Below are 24,903 nucleotides of genomic sequence, written 5' to 3'. Positions count from 1 at the left end.
GCAAGCCAGTTTTGCACAGCAGAATACTCAGGTTAAACTTGACGAACCTAGCATATGCAGATATGGCCTCGGAACACTGAGACCGAAAGGTCGAGCGTGAATCATATAGTAGATATGATCAACATAGTGATGTTCACCATTGAAAACTACTCCATTTCACGTGATGATCGGTTATGGTTTAGTTGATTTGGATCACGTGATCACTTAGATGATTAGAGAGATGTCTATCTAAGTGGGAGTTCTTAAGTAATATGATTAATTGAACTTAAATTTATCATGAACTTAGTACCTGTTAGTATTTTGCTTGTTTATGTTTGCTGTAGATAGATGGCCCGTGTTGTTGTTCCGTTGAATTTTAATGCGTTCCTTGAGAAAGCAAAGTTAAAAGATGATGGTAGCAATTACACGGACTGGGTCCGTAACTTGAGGATTATCCTCATTGATGCACAGAAGAATTATGTCCTGGAAGCACCGCTAGGTGTCAGGCCTGCTGCAGGTGCAACTGATGATGTTAAGAACTTCTGGCAGAGCAAAGCTGATGACTACTCTATAGTTCAGTGTGCCATGCTTTACGGCTTAGAACCGGGACTTCAACGATGTTTTGAACGTCATGGAGAATATGAGATGTTCCAGGAGTTGAAGTTAATATTTCAAGCAAATGCCCGGATTGAGAAATATGAAGTCTCCAATAAGTTCTACAGCTGCAAGATGGAGGAGAATAGTTCTATCAGTGAACATATACTGAAAATGTCTGGGTATAACAATCACCTGATTCAACTGGGAGTTAATCTTCCGGATGATAGTGTCATTGACAGAATTCTTCAATCACTACCACCAAGCTACAAGAGCTTCGTGATGAACTATAATATGTAAGGGATGAACAAGACAATTCCCAAGCTCTTCACAATGCTAAAGGCTGCGGAGGTAGAAATCAAGAAGGAGCATCAAGTGTTGATGGTCAACAAGACCACCAGTTTCAAGAAAAAGGGTAAAGGGAAAAAGAAGGGGAACTTCAAGAAGAACGGCAAACAAGTTGTTGCTCAAAAGAAGAAACCCAAGTCTGGACCTAAGCCTAAGACTGAGTGCTTCTACTGAGCAGACTGGTCACTGGAAGCGAAACTACCCCAAGTATGTGGCGGATAAGAAGGATGGCAAGGTGAACAAAGATATATGTGATATACATGTTATTGATGTGTACCTTACCAGAGCTCGCAGTAGCACGTGGATATTTGATATTGGTTCTATTGCTAATATTTGCAACTCGAAATGGGGACTACGGATTAAGCGAAGACTGGCTAAGGACGGGGAGACGATGCGCGTGGGAAATGCTTCCAAAGTCGATGTGATCGCCGTCAGCACGCTACCTCTACATCTACCTTCGGGATTAGTTTTAGACCTGAATAATTGTTATTTGGTGCCAACGTTGAGCATGAACATTATACCTGGATCTTGTTTGATGCGAGACGATTATTCATTTAAATCTAAGAATAATGGTTGTTCTATTTATATGAGTAATATCTTTTATGGTCATGCACCCTTGAAGAGTGGTCTATTTTTATTGAATCTCGATAGTAGTGATACACATATTCATATTGTTGAAGCCAAAAGATGCAGAGTTGATAATGATAGTGCAACTTATTTGTGGCACTGCCGTTTAGGTCATATTGGTGTAATGCATGAAGAAACTCCATACTAATGGACTTTTGGAATCATTTGATTATGAATCACTTGGTACTTGTGAACCATGCCTTATGGGCAAGATGACTAAAACGCCGTTCTCCGGAACAATGGAGCGAGCAACAGATTTATTGGAAATCATACATACTGATGTATGTGGTCCGATGAATATTGAGGCTTGCGGCGGGTATCATTATTTTCTCACCTTCACAGATGATTTCAGCAGATATGGGTATATCTACTTGATGAAACATAAGTCTGAAACATTTGAAAAGTTCAAAGAATTTCAGAGTGAATTTGAAAATCACCATAACAAGAAAATAAAGTTTCTACGATCTGATCGTGGAGGAGAATATTTGAGTTACGAGTTTGGTCTACATTTGAAACAATGCGGAATAGTTTCGCAACTCACGCCACCGGGAACACCACAACGTAATGGTGTGTCCGAACGTCGTAATCGTACTTTAGTAGATATGATGCGATCTATGATGTCTCTTACTGATTTACCGCTATCGTTTTGGGGTTATGCTTTAGAGACGGCTGCATTCACGTTAAATAGGGCACCATCAAAATCCGTTGAGATGACGCCTTATGAACTATGGCTTGGCAAGAAACCAAAGTTGTCGTTTCTTAAAGTTTGGGGCTGCGATGCTTATGTGAAAAAACTTCAACCTGATAAGCTTGAACCCAAATCGGAGAAATGTGTATTCATAGGATACCCAAAGGAAACTATTGGGTACACCTTCTATCACAGATCTGAAGGCAAGACATTCGTTGCTAAAAATGGATCATTTCTAGAGAAGGAGTTTCTCTCGAAAGAAGTGAGTGGGAGGAAAGTAGAACTTGATGAGGTAATTGTACCTGCTCCCTTATTGGAAAGTAGTTCATCACAGAAACCGGTTCCTGTGATGACTACACCAATTAGTGAGGAAGCTAATGATATTGATCATGAAACTTCGGATCAAGTTACTACCGAGCCTCGTAGGTCAACCAGAGTAAGATCCGCACCAGAGTGGTACGGTAATCCTATTCTGGAGGTCATGTTACTTGACCATGGCGAACCTACGAACTATGAGGAAGCGATGATGAGCCCAGATTCCGCAAAATGGCTTGAGGCAATGAAATCTGAGATGGGATCCATGTATGAGAACAAAGTATGGACTTTGGTTGACTTGCCCGATGATCGGCAAGCCATCGAGAATAAATGGATCTTCAAGAAGAAGACTGACGCTGATGGTAATGTTACTGTCTACAAAGCTTGACTTGTTGCAAAAGGTTTTCGACAAGTTCAAGGAGTTGACTACGATGAGACTTTCTCACCCATAGCGATGCTTAAGTCTGTATGAATCATGTTAGCAATTGCCGCATTTTATGATTATGAAATTTGGCAAATGGATGTCAAAACTACATTCCTGGATGGATTTCTGGAAGAAGAGTTGTATATGATGCAACCAGAAGGTTTTGTCGATCCAAAAGGTGCTAGCAAAGTGTGCAAGCTCCAGCGATCCATTTATGGACTGGTGCAAGCCTCTCGGAGTTGGAATAAATGCTTTGATAGTGTGATCAAAGCATATGGTTTTATACATACTTTTGGAGAAGCCTGTATTTACAAGAAAGTGAGTGGGAGCTCTGTAGCATTTCTAATATTATGTGTGGATGACATATTGTTGATTGGAAATGATATAGAATTTCTGGATAGCATAAAAGGATACTTGAATAGAAGTTTTCAATGAAATACCTCGGTGAAGCTGCTTATATATTGGGCATCAAGATCTATAGAGATAGATCAAGACGCTTAATTGTACTTTCACAAAGTACATACCTTGATAAAGTTTTGAAAAAGTTCAAAATGGATCAAGCAAAGAAAGGGTTCTTGCATGTAATACAAGGTGTGAAGTTGAGTCAAACTCAATGCCCGACCACTGCAGAAGATAGAGAGAAAATGAAAGATGTTCCCTATGCTTCAGCCATAGGCTCTATCATGTATGCAATGTTGTGTACCAGACCTGATGTGTGCCTTGCTATTAGTTTAGCGGGGAGGTACCAAAGTAATCCTGGAGTGGATCACTGGACAGCGGTCAAGAACATCCTGAGATACCTGAAAAGGACTAAGGATATGTTTCTCATTTATGGAGGTGACAAAGAGCTAGTCGTAAATGGTTACGTCGATGCAAGCTTTGACACTGATCCGGACAATTCTAAATCGCAAACCGGATACGTGTTTATATTGAACGGTGGAGCTGTCAGTTGGTGCAGTTCTAAACAAAGCATCATGGCGGGATCTACGTGTGTAGCGGAGTACATAGCTGCTTCAGAAGTAGCAAATGAAGGAGTCTGGATGAAGGAGTTCATATCCGATCTAGGTGCCATACCTAGTGCATCGGGTCCAATCAAAATCTTTTGTGACAATACTGGTGCAATTGCCTTGGCAAAGGAATCCAGATTTCACAAGAGAACCAAGCACATCAAGAGACGCATCAATTCCATCCGGGACCAAGTCCAGGTGGGAGACATAGATATTTGCAAGATACATACGGATCTGAATGTTGCAGACCCGTTGACTAAGCCTCTTCCACGAGCAAAACATGATCAGCACCATGGCTCCATGGGTGTTAGAATCATTACTGTGTTATCTAGATTATTGACTCTAGTGCAAGTGGGAAACTGAAGGAAATATGCCCTAAAGGCAATAATAAAGTTATTATTTATTTCCTCATATCATGATAAATGTTTATTATTCATGCTAGAATTGTATTAACCGGAAACATAATACATGTGTGAATACATAGACAACCATAGTGTCACTACTATGCCTCTACTTGACTAGCTCATTGATCAAAGATGGTTGAGTTTCCTAACCATAGATATGAGTTATCATTTGATCAATGGGATCACATCATTAGAAGAATGATGTGATTGACTTGACCCATTTCGTTAGCTTAGCACATGATCGTTTAGTATGTTGCTATTGCTTTCTTCATGACTTATACATGTTCCTATGACTATGAGATTATGTAACTCACGCTTACCGGAGAACACTTTGTGTGCTACCAAATGTCACAACGTAACTGGGTGATTATAAAGGTGCTCTACAGGTGTCTCCGAAGGTACTTGTTGAGTTGACGTATTTTGAGATTAGGATTTGTCACTCCGATTGTCGGAGAGGTATCTCTGGGCCCTCTCGGTAATGCACATCACTATAAGCCTTGCAAGCAATGTAGCTAATGAGTTAGTTGCGGGATGATGCATTACGTAACGAGTAAAGAGGCTTGCCGGTAACGAGATTGAACTAGGTATTGAGATACCAGCGATCGAATCTCGGGCAAGTAACATACCGATGACAAAGGGAACAATGTATGTTGTTATGCGGTTTAACCGATAAAGATCTTCATAGAATATGTGGGAGCCAATATGAGCATCCAGGTTCCGCTATTTGTTATTGACCGGAGATGTGCCTCGGTCATGTCTACATAGTTCTTGAACCCGTAGGGTCCGCACGCTTAAAGTTTGGTGACGATCGGTATTATGAGTTTTTGTGTTTTGATGTACTGAAGGAAGTTCGGAGTCCCGGATATGATCATGGACATAACGAGGAGTCTCGAAATTGTCGAGACGTAAAGATCGATATATTGGATGACTATGTTCGGACACCGGAAGTGTTTCGGGAGGTTTCGGACATATACCAAAGTACTGGGGGGTTACCGGAACCCCCTGGAGGGTTTAGTGGGCCTCATGGGCCCTAGTGGAGAAGAGGAGGGGCGGCCAGGGCAGGCTGCATGCCCCCTCCCCCTCTAGTACGAATTGGACAAGGAGGGGGGCAGCGCCCCCCTTTCCTTCCTCCTCTCTCCTTCCCTTCCTTTCCCCCTCCTACTCCAACTAGGAAAAGAGGGAGTCCTACTCCCAGTGGGAGTAGGACTCCTTCCTGGCGCGCCCTGCTCCTTGCCGGCCGGCCCCTCCCCCTTGATCCTTTATATACAGGGGCAGGGGGCACCTCTAGACACAACAATTGATCATTGATCTCTTAGCCGTGTGTGGTGCCCCCCTCCACCACATTCCACCTTGGTAATATCGTAGTGGTGCTTAGGCGAAGCCTAGCATCATCAACACCGTCATCACGCCATCGTGCTGACGGAACTCTACCGCAAAGCTCTGCTAGATCGGAGTTCGTGGGACGTCATCGAGCTGAACGTGTGCTGAACTCGGAGGTGTCGTATGTTCGGTACTTGATCGGTCGAATCGTGAAGACGTATGACTACATCAACCGCGTTGTGCTAACGCTTCCGCTTTCGGTCTACGAGGATACGTGGATAACACTCTCCCCACTCGTTGCTATGCATCACCATGATATTGCGTGTACGTAGGAAATTTTTTGAAATTAGTATGTTCCCCAACAAGCATCACCTGCAATCTGGCATGACACGCCAGGTCAGTACATTGAATGTACTTGCAAGCTCACAACAACCAAAAACATCAATGCAAGACAACAACATAGCATTTAACAGGTTAATTTAATTAACACTATCCTGATACGAAAGCAACTACTAAGCATGATATGAAACTACTGCAATACTGATAAACCAACATCTCCATCCCAACAACAATCTCACTCTTGGCTAACTGGCCAAGCAACATACCATCTCGATCACCTCGTGATCAAAACCAAACGGTGATCGTTCACGGATCACAAACAGAACATCCACATGATCACCTCGTGACCACATCACAAACTGAATGATCATCCTCGAGATCATCTCAACATCATCATCAACATCCTGCCAAACTGTTACTGCTCACATATATCATATAAATCATCTATAAGTCATTCTATCCGTGCGTGTTGATTGAACGGTGTGGCCTACAAAGAACTTGTGCCCATGACCGAGGGCGCAGCTATCGATGGATTAAACACACACACACACACACACACACACACACACACACACACACACACACTGCAGAGGTAGCGCACTTTACCCGCACCACAGAACCCATGGCCTTGCACTCCCATTCAGGTAGACCAACGACATTCCATCAAAACCGATCTACTGCCATGACACTCTCCCAGCCACTCTAACCAACTCCCCTTTGGGCTAAGTCATGGGTGGCCCCAGCCTACCAAAGGCAAAACGGCCACCGTCGTGGAAAATAAACGGTCCCAAACGGGGACAAAGTAACATAACAACAACGGGCACACAAGGCTTATGTAGTTGTACCTGATCAGGGTAGCGCCCGTGCATAACCTTCCCTCATTGGATGCACCGGTGAGAGGCATGACAATAGACCGCATCAGGGCCTCCCCATACAAAGGCAAATGTGGTTGCACTAGAAAAAAGCACGTTTCAATGCCACCTGACCAACTTAATGATTGAATTTATCCCCAAAATATAATAGTGATAACTGATACTCCGACATCATCTATCAACCTGTAATCCAAGTCATAGCAATATCTAACAACTAATCCAAAGCACACAATCGTCATATCAAAATACTCCGAGGATAGCATAACACTTCTATCATGATGAATCCGAAAACAATAATCCTACTACTCCAATAACAAGAACAACGCTATCCAGCTAAGATCCACATGTAAACAACATCTCCAAAAATAATACTCCAAGCAACAGAACATCAACTATCATCATAAAGATAATCATACTAACCACTAATAATCCAAAGGCAACATGACATCCAAAGTGATACTCCAAAATATAATACCAGATACCAACATGAAAATAATCATAACATAAGCCACTAATAATCCAGAGGCAACATGTCATCCACATAAGCCACAAAACATTAGTCCTAGAACTCCAAGCAACATCATGGCAATAGCAAGAACAATACTCCGAGAAATACCATGACAATTCTCAAGTAGCTAAAGCAATATTTTAAACAAGTTCAAATAAATTAAACCATGTCACTGCATTACAATGATGCATGGAGGGTGTGGCTTGCCTGGGGTGGAACAAATCACCAGGAGAAAGTGCAAGAAACTCGTGGAAAGAATCGTCGGAAATCGTTCTCTCTCGGAGGGGCTGAATAAGGGCAGGGCCAAAATGGACATTTTTAGAATGTCAAAACATGGTGAAAGTGTGACTAACAGAACGGGCTCGACGAAACGAAGATGTGGGCTTTGGAATCACCTCATTTGGAGTCTCGGGTAAAAAGATGCAGACATTTTAAGCTCAGGGATTAATCTGTAAAAATATATTCTACAAACAGGTCCCTAGCGGTTTAAACAGAACGTGTCTTTTCTGAGAATACGTTTTCCAGAGAGAAAAGCATATTTCGGGCTGAAGAAGAGGAAAATGCGCTTTCGGTGGATGAAAGCGAACATGAGCTGGGACACTGACGTGTGGGGCCATGGGCCCACATGCGGTCAATGCCCTCCTCCTGGCCTTCTCCTTCTTCTCCCCCGACGCCACCCGTGGAGCAGAGGGAGGGCCACCGGCGGCAGCGCTTGCCTGGCCACCTCCAGAGGAGCTCCGGCCATGATCGAGCTCGTCTCGGAGAGACGCACCCGAAGATGCATGGTGGAGACGCTGAAGAGTTAGGGCTCGAGCAAAACAAGGGCGCAACGGGAGGAGGCTTCGGCCGTCGGCGGGCTCACGGCAAACGGCCACCAGAGGAGGAGGAGTGTTGGGGCGGCTCCAGTGGACTTGGGGAGGCTACCGGTGGGAGAAAGAAAGGGGGAGGGGCAGTGCCTAGCTCGAACTCGAGCAGAGGCCGGCGGCGAGGCTTTGGCCAGGGAAGGGGACAGGAGAGCTTCTCGAGCTCGGGGAAGAGGTTGGGTCTGGCTAGAGGAGTAGGAGAAGGCTGCTGGTGAGCTCGGGGTCTCAGGGGAAGGCTTAAATAGGCGCGAGGCAAGGAGGCCGATCGGGCGTCGCCGCGGACGCGTGTCCGGCGCCACGGATGCGTGTGCGCATGCTCGAGCTCGGGGGTAGGTGACGAGGGAGGCATAGGGGAGAGGGCTCACGGGGAAGAGGCGGCGAAGGGAGCACGGGGAGGATGACGACGGCGACGAATCGAGCCAAATCGCCACTGTTCGCCCGTGGGCGTGCGTCGGTGAGCGTCGGTAAGAAAGCGAATGGAGGGGGAGAGGGGTCCAGAGGAACGGCAACGACGAGGTGAAGCCAAGGGACATTCTCACGCGCGCTAAGACGACGAGAGGGAGAGGTGCCGAAGCACAAACGGCGTCCTGGACATGCCACAACGCACAGAGCGCGTGATACTGCATGCCAGCTGCGCGGTCACCACGGGACAACGCATAGGGAGGGCTGTAGAGGATGGAAAACTATGTCTGGGAGCTAGTCCTTCCAGGGTGGATCATTAATGTGTCTTTGGCTTGGTCTTAGGGGCTATGGTTGGGTTGGAATGAAGCTCTGAAGTTTACTGCATTAAACTTGGTCGTGCACTGTTGATCAACAGGAACTTGATTGGAGCCAAAGAGTTTGTCTGGGGTGTTTATCTATGGAAGGACTATAGTCCTGGAGGTTTAGGGAAGAAATGGACCACAAATGACTAGGGTTGCTTTGTAAGTGCATATTTGGTCCAGAAACTTGATTTGGATGATGCACTCACATGGAGAAGCAAATTGGGCTGAAATTGGGCAAGGCTTGATGATTTGGACATATAAAGATGTTGTAAAAAGCTCATACCAAATGGACAAGCCAAAATGGTACTTGCTTCACAAACATCATTTTTGTCCAGAAACTTAAAATAATTTTGGTGATCAAATGGCTCAATGGAATTATGCCAAATTGTGTGGAGAGATGTTTTATGGGTAGTAGCATGATTTGGTAATTTATCAGAATTTTTGAAGCAATATAAAATACACTTGCTTCACAACCTGAAAATATGGACAGAATCAAAGATTTGGTCCTGTCCTCACATAGATGATTGGATGGGGCTGCAAATAGGTGGAGGGGGTTAATATGAGCACATGAAGGAGTTTGCAAAAGTTAAACTCATTTGGGTACTCCTAGCTAGTACTTCCTTCACAAAGTTTTCTGTCTGACAAAAACTTTGAAAAATCACTGAGGAAGATTGGCTAGGCAAATAAAGTTGAATTTGTGCATGAGGCAATTATTTGCGCATGCCCAAAAAGTGTGGGAGCAACTAGGAAAATATAAATGACACTTCATTCACAAAGTGCCATTCAGGGCAGAATAGAAAATGGAATATTGGGGAATTATTTTTGAACTAGGCAAGAAAATATTTGGGCATATTTGAGCAATATATGGCCCAAAGGAGTTATGAGAATTATTTGGGAATTTTTGGATGGAGATAAATATAGGTTGCTTCACAACCTAGGGCAGATAGGTTATTCCTTTAATAGAAAAAGGAATATTCCCTAGAAAATAATTTTAGGGTTTGGTCAAGGAGTGAAGTGGCATGGTCTTGGCAAGGTTTTGAGAATGAGGAGGCACTTGGGAGGGGGGATGAGGATGATTTCCCAGGTGGCAAGGCCACATAACCACTCCAAAAAGAAAAACAGAGCAAAAACCAGATAAATCAACAGAAAAAGAAAAGGGCCAAAAGTTAGGCTGTCACACTCTGCGTCAGGGTGACGTCAGGAGTCAACAGGGGCGGTCCCGGTCAAACCTGGTCGATGGGACCCGTATGTCAGCGACTAACCTAACTAACGGTGTTAATTAGTACTAATTAAATCCTAATTCAGGGATTAGTCAGGGGTTGGCCCAACATGTCCGTGACCCACGGGAGGTCAAACCTGAGTCAACCAGGATCTGCGTGTAGCTCCACGGCGTCATGGCGGAGCTCGCGGTCATACTGGTTGGGCAATTGGTGGCCTGTAGCCATGGCTATGGTGACGGCGTGCTCTCGGGTGCTTACGGGGAAGAGAGGAAGAGAGAGCAGGGGAGGGGAGGGCCAGCGGGAGGGGGAGCATGATTTGGACGACTCTCAGGTCACGTGGTGTCTTCAGGGGAGGCCAGAAAGCAGGCAAAGAGGAGGTGAAAAGGTGTGTGGCTGCGTGCGGCGAGCATGTGTGTCTCCTTCTGTCCGAGGAGGAAGACGACATGAGGAGAGTATGGTGGGTTGGCCTTTGCTATAGTAGCGGCCGCATGTAGGGCTCTCTGTCTCTTTTCTATTTCTGTTTTTCTGTTTTGATTTAATTATTTTGCCATTGTTTCAAAATCAAAATGATTGAACATTTTTATGTTGCTCATTGGACATTTCTAAATGCACACAATGCTTTGGGAAATATATTCTATATGTATATGAATATTACTCCAAATACAAATACAATAGTGATTTAAATTCAAATACCAAAATAATCCTTTAAAATGTTCCTAAATTTTGGTTGGGCTTATAACAATTGCCAAAATTCTCAGAATATTAGAAAGGACATTTAGAAAATTTTGAATGCATTTTTAGGGTTCTTTGCCCTTTTATTTAAATTATTGAGGCTTCCAAATATTCCTCAATTCAAATTTTCTAGAATTTAACATGATGCATAACAAATTACAAGCATTATTCTAGGGTTGTGACAGGCCCACATGTGAGAAATGAACGGTGTAAAAAACAAAAAAGGCACATTAGCCAAGATTCGAACTAGCGATCCGCCTCTAGTAGACACAGGTACCTAGCCAGTGGAGCTGGTTAACAATCCTGATGAATATGCGACGTGAAATCTTTAGAACTAGCTATATCGGCATTTCAAGTATTTTCCTTTTTTCAAACATTTCATGAAAATTCTGAATACTTTTTTTGAAATTCTGAACACAATTTTAAAAACCACGAAGAAGTTTTGGAAAAATTGTGACCAATTTTTGGAATTGTAACCAACATTTAAAAATGGGAAGAATGTAAAGAAATTTTAAAAAACAGGTACATTTATTAAATTCCAGATAATTTTTTACAAACATGAACAAGTTTAAAAGATGTGAACAGTTTTGAATCTGTGAAAAAATATATAAATGGAAACTCTTCTTGAATTTGTGAACAAATTTGGAAAAGCGCAACATTTTTTGAAAAACATGAACATTTCTTAAAACGGGACATTTTTTGCATCTATGAACAAATTTTAAAACTATGAACAAAATTAGGAAAAAGAAAATATGTAAATATTTTTTATTTGTGAAAAAATTAAACAAGAACTTTTTTTGAACTTATGAACACATTTTAGAAGGAGAACATTTTTCCAAATATGCAAACAGTTTTAAAAATCAACAATATTTTTTAATTTTGAAAAAAATTAATAACAGGAATATTTTTTGAATTTTTGGACAAATTTTGAAATGCTGAAAAACAAAAAAGAAACAAAGAAATTGGAAGAAAAAGGAATTCGAAAAGAAATAAAAAAGGAAATAAGTAAAAAAAGGAAAAAAAGAAACAGAAAAAATGAAAAGGAAAGAAAAAAATAAAACTAAAAAAGCTGTGAAACCGGTTTAGGAACTTTCTAGGAGGTCCCGAAACCGGTTGAGAACCTTCTAGAAGGTTCCCAAAACCGGATACTATAGCGCATGCATTATCTTGTGATTAGGCCGGCCCAGCTCGGTTGCTAGGTCGCTCGACCTATCCGGTGTGGCTAAGAACTCGTTTGTTGCTCCCCAATCGTCTTTTGTCACCAATACCCCAGGTGCACCAACCCTGATCTTTCAACCGTGCATCCATCTTCAATGACAGCTACTCTAGATCAATAATCTGCAGCCTCAAACACATGACTGGCAACTCTCTCTCTCTCTCTCTCTCTCTCTCTCTCTCTCTCTCTCTCTCTATATATATATATATATATATATATATATATATATATATATATATATCCCAAGCCCTGCGACTCGGGAACGCTTCCTGTCCTCTCTCGAAACTGCCTACAGAAGAGGGTAGGGCGAGATCCAGGAGTTCCTCTGTCCCCGTCGACAAGACCGGTGGTCTCCTTCACCTCCGGTGGACATTATGGCTGTCGGGGGGGTGGGAGATCCCGGATCTGATGCCTGGCGGTGTATATAGTCCTAGATTTTCTAGGTTTGGTGTCCTTTGCACCGGCGTCATGGCGGAGGAGGCGTCGGTGTGCGGAATAAAGTGGCCCTGACTCCTTCGCTCGCCCGCCGTCGTTCTTGGCACTGGCGAGGAGCTATGAGATGAAACATAGAAATAGAACGTATCCTTTTCTTGATCTTGTTGTGTTTTCTTGTCAATCTAGATGCTTAAATTGTTGTTCTTGATGGCCGTACTTTTATGAGTATAATGTCTATATTTATGACTTGTCCTGGTTTGAGTTTACATACCAGTATATATATTTCTTGGAGAAAATGCTGAACCAAAATGACCTTATACATAGCTAAAAAGAAGATCCTTTTCAGGTTGCCTTTTCGTCTGATGGTATTCAGGAGTCCACGAAGGAGCAAAAAACTTTCTGAAATATTTTGTGCCCAACTTTGATTATGTCATGCCGATGAGAAAAGAGAATTATGCCACAATATTTTATAATTTAAACTGTTGACTTTGGGCACTGTGACTAATTGAAGTATGTCCTAACGGATGATTGCGATTATGAGATTATTCTTGGCTGACGTTTTGGCACTGTTATAAATATAAGAATATTAGCTCATTTTCTGATTGTGCAATTTGTTTGGAAGTGCTTCTGTATTGCAGATGCACAATCTTCTGCAGTTTGTTGGAGGTTTGCAAAGCGCTTCTTATCTGATTGAATACCCTTGTATTGCAACCCGGGAGCCAAGTACATATTACAACCGGAAAGAAAATGCAACTGTTCACCATGAATTTGTTGTAAAAATTTACAGAGGTGACAAAATTCCAGCATTACAAGCGTGAAATTAATATTACAAAATGGGCATAATAAAGACTAACTTTTTTTAGATAGCGATCAACTTATTTCGGAATGGAGTAAAACATATGATGCTTTTACAATTAACCTTGCATAAAATGAGATTGACCATTACTTACATCTCATCTCAAAAGTGTATATCCCCAGAGGTAAAGGGGGTGAATTACACCGCAAATCCTCAATTTCCCCGGATGTACCAATGATATCTCTATACACACAATAGCTATGTACAATCACTTAAATCAGTATCCCCGCATTTCTTCAGCGCACTAGAGAAATCAAGGCAGACAATTTGCTCAACTCAGACAATTTGCTCAACTGCCGCAAGTACAGCCGCCAAACTATGACAGAATGAAACTGATACCTCTCACTGTTCTCGGAGGTCAATCATATCAAACTTTGTATCAGCATTCATGTACACGTGAGAGCAATGCTCGTAGATTGGTGAGCCATCCAGAGGGGCTTTATGTGGATGGAATCCTCTCTCCGGGCAATCATGGATCACACCAATACCACCCGGATCCGTTAGATGAAATATACCATGTTTTCTGTTCAAAACAAAGCATATAAACAAGATCATATATCATATTATCAAGATCAGGGAGACAAAAGGATAGCACAACATAGAGAAATAATCCTCAATAAGATAGCAAGCAGTCAAGCAAAAGTCTATCGATTTGGGTTCGGTAAACAGAGCAAATATATAGGCTAAAGCATTCGTATAATTATGGATAATAAGATTTCAGATGGAGATAAGAGCGAAGGATGCACATTTTTATGAACGTGAAGAGAGAATTATACTGGATTTCCCACTTCCCTTAAAAAATTAATTTACATTGAGCGCTCCCAACAGTTTTCTCCATCTGCATAAATCTTCTAAATCACCATTTGCTCCTTACTGACCTAGCCTGAAATCCTGAAATGGAGATGTGCTGGCAGTGGAAGTTGCCAACATGGACAAATAGAAAAGTAAAACAATTGGGAAGCTTCAATTCTCCACACATGTGCACAACAGAAGATGCTGAAGTGGCTTACATCATGGTCAGGGCCAGCAACGGGGATACTCCACCCAAAGATTGTTCGGGGATTTCTAAGGGGGGGTAGAGGCGATTGTGATGCTCGAAAACGTGAAACTCTGACACACCCACAATCGATGCCAGAGCCATGTCATGACGGCTGTTATGTGGCTGCTACAAGGAAAGCGCGAGAGGGCCGGCCGGGGGCCTTTCTGCCCTCGGCCGGGCAAGAAGGAAGGGATTTCCTTCTTAATTCTTGCTTCATTAGATTGATACATCTCCTCTCTTTATATAGAGAGGTTTACTTGACTCCCAAGCAAGGCTTACTTGACCCCTAAGCAAGGGGCCCTTATCTCTAATTAACCCCAAGACTAATGGGCCTAACCAAGATGTAACACTACACCCCACCTGGACATGCAGCTTGTCCTCGAGCTGCAGCCTAACCAACTTATAACCATGACTCGACGCAACACAAACCTAACACCTAAAAACAAGCCTTTTACATCTCGGCTTGTTTTATTATTCTCAACCTGAAATGGACTGGGACGCTTTATTTTGGACCCCTTAACAAAAAGTGGACACCATCCGCACGTCGAACGTGCACGTGTACAGCCACCTGGATCCCATGGACACCACCTGGACAAAAGGAGTGCATGTGTATGACCACCTGGAAGTGGTCGCAAGAGTGACCAGCAGAGGCGCCCTCGCGGCGGCCGGTGGCGGAATGCAGTGGTGCTATGCGGTGCGCTGCTGTCGGTGACACCATGCCTTCTCCCTGCCGGACGGCTGTTGGTCTGCACCGCACATAGAAGAGTGGAGGGCTTGTGATGGAGAATGACGAGGAGGGGTGCGCCCCCCCCAACCGCCGATGTCGCAGACTTTGAGGTCGCTGCCCGCGGGGAAAACAGTAGACCCGCCGCCCTTGGGGGAAACCGCATGCCCAAGATCCCCGACGCAGCGGATGAGATCGAGGTCCTCTGCGCAGCGAAGGGCAATTTGGAGGAGCGACACCTGTAGACCACGCATCTCCCGCACACGCCGACGCGCTAAGAGGTTGCGCGCAGCAGCTTGCAGCCTCACTGCCGCCGACACATGGAGGGTAGCGATCCAAGAAGGAAGCGATGACGGCGACGACGGGGACTGGACTTGGTGGAGCGGGACTCCCGCCGGCGTGGTCGATGCGGGGCCGGAGCTGACCGGTCGTGGCTGCCGCAGCTGCAGTGGCTGCTGCAATGGCGCACCGGGCAGTGGCAGCGGCTGCTGCGGCGGAGCGCCGGGCGCGGCGGAGGCCGCCACGAGCGGCGGCTGCCACTGCAGCCAGGGTTGGGCGGTGGTGGCGATGGATGGCAGCTGCAGCGGCTGCTGCAGTGGCCCGGCGAGCACGGGGAAGGCCGCCTGGTGCGGCGGCTGCCACAGCAGCCACGGCGGCGTGGGGGCGGCGATGGGCGCTGGAGGCACGACGGGAGCCGGCGTCGGCCACTGCGGCCACTGCGGGGCGGCGGCGGCGGCTGCTGCAGCTGGGGCTGCAGCGTCCCAGCGAACGCCGCGGAGGCCCCTGGATGCGGCGAGTACCACGGCAGGGCCGGCGGCCCGATGGCGGCGGTCGACGGGAGGGGCGGCGGCGGCCCATAGGGGCTGGCCAGGTACAGTCGGATCCCCTGGACGGCTGTGACGAGGTCGTTGAGGACCCCGGTGATCTCCTCCGAGGTGTAGGCGGCGTCCGGTGGTGCGGTGGCGGCGCTGGAGGATGCGACCAGCGGCGCAGACGGGGAGGGCAGCGGCGCGGTGTAGATGGCCAGCGGCACGGTGGTGACAGTTGGCAGCGGAAGCGACGGGGTGGGCGGCGTCGAAGACATGATCGGAACTGAGCTATCTGATACCAAATTGTTATGGTGTTGCTAGAAGGAGGGCGCGAGAGGGCCGGCCGGGGGCCTTTCTGCCCACGGCCGGGCAAGAGGGAAGGGATTTCCTTCTTAATTCTTGCTTCATTAGATTGATACATCCCCTCTCTTTATATAGAGAGGTTTACTTGACTCCCAAGCAAGGCTTACTTGACCCCTAAGCAAGCGACCCTTATCTCTAATTAACCCTGAGACTAATGGGCCCATTAGGCCCATTACGTACTCTAACAACGGCAGTAATTTCCATTGAGGATTCAAGTGGTATGAGATCTAGAAAGTGTTGTGCTATTCAACGGCAGACGGACTGGAGAAAAAGATAGGAAAGAGGAAGGGAAAGAGATCGCATATGGTGGCTCCTTGCGTCCTTGGTGTTCTGATGCAACACGCAAGACTTGGCTTGCTTGGTGGCAAAACCCTTCTTCATTATATGCCAATTATGCTTAGGTTTTAGTCTAACATGCTCCCTAAAGTTCAAACCCGTGACACCTCGGACTGAGTTTGTATTCACTTTTGCAGCCATGTCAGGCCTATAATAATAAACCAGCTGGGCACCATGTCATCAAAGCTTGTTAGCTAATGATCTTTGGAGTTGCAGAGTTTAAGCAGAGTGGAATGTAACTAGAAATTTTGAGGAGGCGAGTAAGAAAGTTGCATAAAACTTTAGCGGACTCTAATTTCGTTTCGTCATTGGTGAATATTGGCAAATACTACATAATACGGTAGTCGGTAGTAACACATGAAAACTGAACTACTTGGTACAAATCAGAGGCCAAATGTATGCATAATTCGACCTGCAACAACAACAAAGCCTTTAGTCCCAAACAAGTTGGGGTAGGCCTGAGCTGAAACCCATAAGATCTTGAACCAACTAATGGTTTTGGCATGTGGATAGCTAACTTCCACGCACCCCTGTGCATGGCTAGTTCTTTGGTGATATTCCAGTACTTCAGATCTCTCTTTAAGGACTCCTCCCATTTCAAGTTTGGTCTACCCCGACCTCTCTTGACATTATCAGCACACTTTAACCGTCCGCTATGCATTGGAGGTTCTGGAGGCTGCGTTGTATATGCCCAAACCATCTCAGACGATGTTAAACAAGCTTCTCTTCAATCGGTGCTACCCCAACTCTATCACGTATATCATCATTCCGGACCTGATCTTTTCTTGTGTGGCCACACATCCATCTCACCATGCGTATTTCCGCTACACCCAACTGTTGAATATGTCGCCTTTTAGTCGGCCAACACTCGGCACCATACAATATTGCGGGTCGAATCGCCGTTGTAACGCCCCTGACACATCAACCGGTTTCCGCCCGTTACGCCTAGCGGGATCTAGGCTGGCCCCAAAGACAAACACTAGACTTTTCTGCGCCCTTTGTCCTCACTCATACACACCCAAGACCAACTTCCCAGTCAAACACCCATCCTCAAATCGCTCCACGCCAAGCACGCTTAACTTTGGAGTTCTTTCTGAATGGGCTACCAAAAAAGACGGAATTCCTTGTTGATATTAGTCTATCATTCCTATTAAGCCAGGATCACACATACACTCCCACTCAAAGGAACCGACGTCCTTGTCGGACCATTAGGAACGTTCCCTCTTGGCATACGTAACTGCGTCCAATCCAGCACATGTGCCAAGCAGTGTGCCCCAACGGGCTACGCGCACATGCCCGTGTAACTGCAAGGGTCGGCTCTGATACCAAGCCACATCCACTGGTTCCTAGCCATTACACCTGGGCGGGATCTAGACTGGCCTCACAGGCCAACAGTAGTCTTTTCTGCACACTTTGTCCTCACTCATGCGCACCCGAGGCCAACTTCCCAATCGGCCATCCATCCTCAAATCGCTCCAAACCAAGCACGCTTAACTTTGGAGTTCTTTCTAGATGGCTCCCGAAAAAGAAGAAATTCCTTGTTGATATGAGTAGTCTATCATTCCTATTAAGTCAAGATCTCGCAACCGTCCTATAGAAATGAGAAGAGCGTCTTCAGCAGCCAGTCAATATGGTGGGCGACAGCCAAAATAGCACACAGGAGGTAAAAACGCTCTCCAGCAGAAAGTCTATCGCATAACATTGTCCAAAAATCATGGTAGATCTTCCCAACTTGGACGATCCCTCCACATCATCCAAATCGCAACTGCCTCTCCCAAACCCTTCCTCCTACCACCTTCCGGAGTAGCAGAGGGTTTTTTTTTTCAAGAGAGCGTGATGTTGGATGTAGTGGTGGATCCGGCGCAGCCACACACTATGGATCTGGATCAGGCCACTACCGAGCGCCATCATTGTGGATCCATCCAGAGGTGGAGCAGGACGCGATGGGGGGAGGATGCCGGCGGCTCAGGGTGCGGCGGAGTTGAAGAGGATGGAAAGGGAGGAAGCTGGCAGCGGGGGGAAGGAGCAGCAGAGGCGGTGCTGCAGGCGGCGGCTCAGATCACAGTGGACAGGGCAGGGGGTGTCCATGGCCGCGGCCGGTGGCGGCAACATTTGTGGCGGCAGCAGAAGTAGGAAGGGGAATAGGTAGAGGAAGTCATGGGGGTCTCATAGGCGCTGACAACAGTGAAGGAGAGTCTGAGGAAGATGATTGTTTCGGAAAAGCTGAGAAGATAAGTTAACAGGAGATGGGCTTGACTGATCAGTCTGCCTGCTTTTCTTCATTTCTCCTCTCTGTACAGCACACGTGCATGTGCTCTTTTGATTGATTAGCCTGATACATTTTGCTATCAACGCACACTAGAACGTAGTATCAACTATTTAAATTAAAATGGTTGCACAGCATCAAGATGTTACATCATGTTTGTACTTAATTAGCAGGAACTTAGTATGGTGGTGAAAAGGTTGTTGCATTGGTAGTTATAAAATATTATTGAAATATAGGAGACAATATAGAGGATGTGAATATAAACTATCTGCTGGAGAGCTGTGAGATATACATGAGGAATCCTTTTAAACCATAGTCTACATGGGGATATATATAGACTATCAAATTTAGAGCATCTACTAGAGATGCTCTAAACACCCTAAAGTTCACCACAAGCCAATGCCAGTCCATATGATTTTGATTAGCAACAGTCAAAAAAAAGAGTGAAAGACTGATCGCAAAACAGGATGTTGACAGAACATAAGAAACAATTAAATACTTACTTTCTTGTGTCAGTAGGTGCCATAACTATTGCAATTGCCTCAGGTAGCATGACCTGTTGATGCAATAATGTCAAACACATTTGCTCCAATGAATTGTAGAAAATCATGATGCAGAGTACACTATATGGTTTGTGGTTGTATATATACTATATGTTTGTATACTATATTTAATATATGCCAAAGTGAGTTATCTGAAAAAATTACAAGTGGGCCCATAATTTTCATTATATTTGTGAAATACGTACATATTTGTATGTAAAAAGGAGTATGCCCAAAATATGGCACATGCTACCTAAAAAGTACTCCCTCTGTACATAAATATAAGATGTTTTAGAGAGTTGTGTCAAGTCTCTAAAACGCCTCATATTTATGTATAGAGGGAGTAGTATACATACTACCTAAACATTCTTATATACTGCATACCACGAGTATGTGCACTCCGGTATGATAGATACTACCTAGAACGTACGAAATACAAGTGGGGGTAACTACAAGTGGAAACATTTATTCTACCGAAGTTAAGAGGGGTCAAGCATCTTTGGATACACAGTTAAGAGGGGTCAAAAACAAACAGAAGGAATTGTCTTGTGGACACAGGGGAAAAGTAGGCATCCGAAAACATGATACAAATGAAACAATAGGACAAGCAAGATTAACAAATGAAACAAATATCATTTTAAATATTGATCTAAAAATATGCTTGCAAATATGCATTCCAGATTCTTCATATTGTATAGCATCTCATCAATAAGTAGAGTTACAGAATCTTGATATACAATTAATTTCTTCATGTTTTCGTTATCTGAATCCATACGATTGTACTGTGAGACAAATCACGTCATCGAGTGTTGAGGGCAACAACAAAAATACTATAATGGAACTGCCCACCAAATAAGTGGTAATGGTACTGAGAGGTCCAGTCTGCCAACATTACCTGGTACGAATAATGATTGTGGAGGTCAATAGAGGACAGGAAACAGGACTGCGTTGGATGTGTCTGGAAAGGAAAGCAGACAATTAGTGACGAAAGCAACCTTTTTTATGACAACAGAAGTGAGCAGTCAGCCAGTCAACAAATAAATAATATCCCCAAGTACCAAGCTATGGCTAGGTATGGAGTACCGTACTTATGCAGTTATGCCTACTTCTGTAACACTTACTTTTTTTAGGATTACTTCTGTAACACTTGGTATGCTAACACGTATTGCCATATGGCATCTACTTATTACCATTTGGTAGAATCCAGATGGCTAATACTAAAACAGCAATGTGTTACCACATCCATCTTTGAAACAAATATTGCATGAGATACAACTGAGAGTGCCATGAATCTCCTTGAACCAATATTAAATAGGAATTTACACATTTTCAACAACACAGATTTTGTTGATGTTACATTCTATCAAGTCCATGATTCGGTGACATGGCCTAGTGCAAAAACATAACACAAAGGGCAGCCCGGTGCACGTAGTGGGAAGGGTCCGGCCGCTTTGGGTCTGTAATACGCAGCCTTTCCCTACAATTCCTGCAAGAGGCTGTTTCCAGGACTCAAACCCGTGACCTCATGGTCACAAGGCAACAGCTTTACCGCTGCAAAAACATAACACAACATTGCAAGAAAGCAATACATACAGATCTAGTTGCAAAACCATGATTTCACCTATCAACTATGAAAGATGCCCTTGTGGCACCGCACCACCTTCCATTGTGTATGGGAAGTGCATGAAGCATTGTCCACAATTAGGCAACATGGATCTAAATCATGTAATACACGTAATTACATGGACAAATGTCGATTTCAAGGTGACAGTTGTAAGCATATCAGCGAGATTCTCAAAATAAAAGTGGCACGCCAATTCAAGCAAAAGGGTTTGATAGCATAGTATCCAGCTTTGTAACAACAAAGGTTTTAAACAGAGTTTCTTCAGTTATGAGTTATGAAGACAGAGAACTAAAGAAAACGTATTAATTGATATATCTTTAAATATATTGTTAACAGATTACATATACCTTATTGGCTTGAGCAAACAACAAACAGCATCAATGGTGCATAAAATTCTTTAAACTGAACTTACATGAATCCAACCAAGGGTGAATAGTGAGCCCTTGTCCTGAACTTCAAATAGTTCTTCTTCATTTGTAGCTTCACACTGTCAAAAAAGAAAGCTATGTATTAATACAGTAAACAACCTAGTCTGCGAAAGATACAAGAACAACTTACCGAATCAGATGTAGATTTCTGCTTTGGAATTATTAAGGTTGTAATATGAAAAGTTCTCTTTTTCTACATGAAAAATACAATGTGATGTCAGTAGTCGAGCAAAATAACTGTTCCCATTTCCGGAATAACATACATACCAGGGTACCAGCAAGAACCCCACAAGTTTCTAAACTTCTTTTAGTGTTCGCCTCAGCAACCCTTAGAAAACACTCCATCAACTTCACCGGCTAACAAAGTTGAAATCATCAGTCAAGATAACTGTATAGGAATACATAAGTTACAAACAAATACAGAGCAATATATCATTTCAAATGGAATCGGGTGTAATTTGAACTTACAACATGCAAGTTATGATAACGACCGGTTTCTGATATAGCAAGTCCTTGTGTTGGATCAGCAACTCTTGATGGAGAAATTGGGGGTGCGCGATCAGGATGTACTTCTGCCAGGATTGGCGGGGGTGAAGGCTGTCTGATATTCAACTGGGACAATTCTCCCTCCAGACTAGCAGAAGGCGTAGAGGTGCATTCTTCTGCTGGTGCAGACCATCGACCATCATCAAGAGATAGAACAGATTGCATATCATCGTTGTCTTTTGTAGTGCTATCGGGATGTGTGGTACTGGGACCATGCAGACCATCTTGGTTCAACATAGCCGGCACTAGACTGCAGAAGCAACAGAGTGATAATGTCACACTGAGCATAGACTAATTTCCATATAAATTATACATATGTTTGGTTCACTCTTCTAATCTCTCTTCTACTCAAATCTTGTATTAGCTTCATTGAATTTATCTAGCCAAATCCCGCTTTCTTTCTAAATCTAGTCCATACAATTAAAACAATTTGGAGGCAATGAGATAGTTAAATTATTTATGTTTGTTCGGTGGATTCCACTCAAAATAGTTCAATGCATACATGAATCTCAATAGGCTTCCAGGTCCCAAACAGAGTAGAAAGACCAATGAGGCCCTGTTTGGATCGTCGTGTTCTTTTGAAATACACAAAGAATATGGGTCTCAGCTCATCGTTTTATTTCCGTTCAAGATTTGCTAAGCAGCTGGTAAGATACAGGTGTAAAATATACACCTCTGTATTTGATTACAACCAATCCAAGCGCGGCCTTAAGGCGGCTTTCAAAAAAAGAAAGAGCACACCATTTTTAAAACTGAAAGAAACTTTGCGCAAGGTAAGAAAAAATGAAACAAAAAAACAGAATTTTTATTAGAGATAGTATGCTGAAACTATCTCAAATCTCACCTTGTCATATCACTTTGTGTAAATTCAAGATTGCATGGATATTGGACCTGCATTAAGCAGAAACAAATTTGTAAGATAATGGTTGCCCATGATCAAATTCTCATGCAAACATGTTGGGGGAAATGTAACGAAAGAAAACATGCCTTGACTGCAGCAACAGGTCCATTCCATTGTCCATGAAGCCCATTAGGCCCTAATATTGAATGTCTAGCCAGTGTCTCTTCTTTTGGAAAAGGCAGATTTACATATCTGAATAATTTAGCCAGAAAGTGAAAAGAGTCTAGCTTAGTACACCGATAAAAAGTATTCCAACAACAAATCTATAACACTAATGACTGCGGATGTCAGGCGAAGTAATGGAATTTTTGGTCTAAAGAAAAGCGCATCTTATAAAGGAGCAAACAGAGACTATGAAAATATCAAGTCACATGCATGCAACTAGAAGAGAAGCAGCAGTTCATCCTTTCAGTCCCAAACAAATTGGGGTAGGCTAGAGTTGGAACCTATAAGATCTCGAAACTTAGTCATAGTTCTGGCACATGGATATTCCAGTCTTTCAGGTCTCTCTTTACGGACTCCTCCCATGTCAAGTTTGGTCTACCCCGATCTCTCTTGACATTATCAGCACGCTTTAATCTTCTGCTATGCATCAGCATTTCTGGAGGAATGATGTTGGCTCTTCACATTCAACCTTTTGCCCCTTGCTAGAGGAATGATGTTTCTCTGCTTAACAACTCCGAAATGTGTACAGTGTAGAATGACCAATCACCAGAAACAATTAATGTGGTGTCAAACTTCAAATATCCACTTATACAACTGTAGGACAGCCAGACAAATTGATAAACACGACTAAACTCTACCATGAAAAAACTATGTTCTTGTATTAAAAAGAACTCATAAACCAGAGCTAGATCTCTGAAATCTCCTAATTCAACCCACTAGTCAGAGAAAGACTGATAATTGACATGACTCAAATGCAGGAAAGCATGAGGTCCCATAATTAAGTTAGGACCCTGATAAGTGCCAAACGTGTGGCACGAACACATGGCAACTCCGAACGTTTTTTATGGCAAGTTTAGTGACGCGAGGATGGCAACTTTCTTTTCGGATGGCAAGTTTCAGTTTTTTTTTACATTTTTTTTCGGATGGCAACTTTAGTTGTAAAAACGTCAGGGCCGGAGTGCTTCGTGCCACACATGTGGCACTTATCATCTGGGTTAAGTTACTGTGTTGCTTATGAAGTGTACCCTTTAAACCTAACATTTTGGCTTAAGAAATTGATCAAGTTACCGGAGTGGTTTAGGTTAGCTATCAAACATGTCAACTAGCCTTCCTCTTTCATAATTGGTGGACAACCGTTCAATCTGGAAATCACTCAGGCACTACTTTTACTTCAGCCAAATGAAACACAGCATATCATACACACAAATATGAACAGAAGATACACATACTGTTTGCGGATCTGCCTATCAGTTTGGATACTTGTCCATGATGCCACGTGATGCCTCCCATCTGGGTAGAATTTTTGCAATGAACCTACAAATGGCTGGAGAAGGAAAGGAATGAGAAAGAATAGCCAGAAAGAACACCTGGCAAACTGACAGTACATAACTCGTTTTCCACAAAATGATTGCAAACTACGAAATGTTGCACAATCCCATATTACCTGTGTGGAATATGTGGTTCGAGGATGCTTCTCCGTCCTTAAACTTGCAGCAGGGGTTCCATTCAGACCATTAGCTTCCGGGCTACCCCTTCTGTTATGCTCAACGAGCTGCCGCTTCACAACTGGCTTCAGAGACTCAAGCTCATTGACAACATCAATGAGTGTCTACAACAAAACAGTCAATCAGACAAACAAGCGCGCGGGG

The 24,903-nt window shown here is 43.8% G+C and overlaps 1 protein-coding gene across 3 annotated transcripts in view; it reads right to left on the bottom strand.

The window, feature by feature from the left end:
- Positions 1-13,495: 13,495 nt before the first annotated feature.
- LOC119275948 (AMSH-like ubiquitin thioesterase 3) overlaps positions 13,496-24,903 on the bottom strand; it is a 12,757-nt gene continuing 1,349 nt past the window's right edge. The window contains exons 4-15 of one of the 3 annotated variants that reach the window (XM_037556884.1): positions 24,699-24,863; positions 24,484-24,578; positions 23,176-23,281; positions 23,033-23,079; positions 22,111-22,438; positions 21,910-21,999; positions 21,773-21,835; positions 21,627-21,701; positions 20,486-20,548; positions 19,552-19,604; positions 13,851-14,034; positions 13,496-13,755 (exon numbers count right to left, since the gene is read on the bottom strand). In XM_037556884.1, coding sequence (XP_037412781.1) covers positions 13,854-14,034; positions 19,552-19,604; positions 20,486-20,548; positions 21,627-21,701; positions 21,773-21,835; positions 21,910-21,999; positions 22,111-22,438; positions 23,033-23,079; positions 23,176-23,281; positions 24,484-24,578; positions 24,699-24,863 — 1,266 coding nt within the window. In that variant the 3' untranslated portion in view covers positions 13,496-13,755; positions 13,851-13,853. Of the gene's footprint in view, positions 14,035-14,264; positions 14,419-19,551; positions 19,605-20,485; positions 20,549-21,626; positions 21,702-21,772; positions 21,836-21,909; positions 22,000-22,110; positions 22,439-23,032; positions 23,080-23,175; positions 23,282-24,483; positions 24,579-24,698; positions 24,864-24,903 lie in introns of those variants that run through there. The other 2 variants (XM_037556883.1, XM_037556885.1) reach the window with 2 other exon arrangements.

Source organism: Triticum dicoccoides, chromosome 3B, assembly GCF_002162155.2.
Source record: "Triticum dicoccoides isolate Atlit2015 ecotype Zavitan chromosome 3B, WEW_v2.0, whole genome shotgun sequence".
NCBI classification, from domain to species: domain Eukaryota; kingdom Viridiplantae; phylum Streptophyta; class Magnoliopsida; order Poales; family Poaceae; genus Triticum; species Triticum dicoccoides.
Note: the sequence above shows the minus strand (reverse complement) of the source record. Positions and strands in the feature narration are given on the sequence as shown.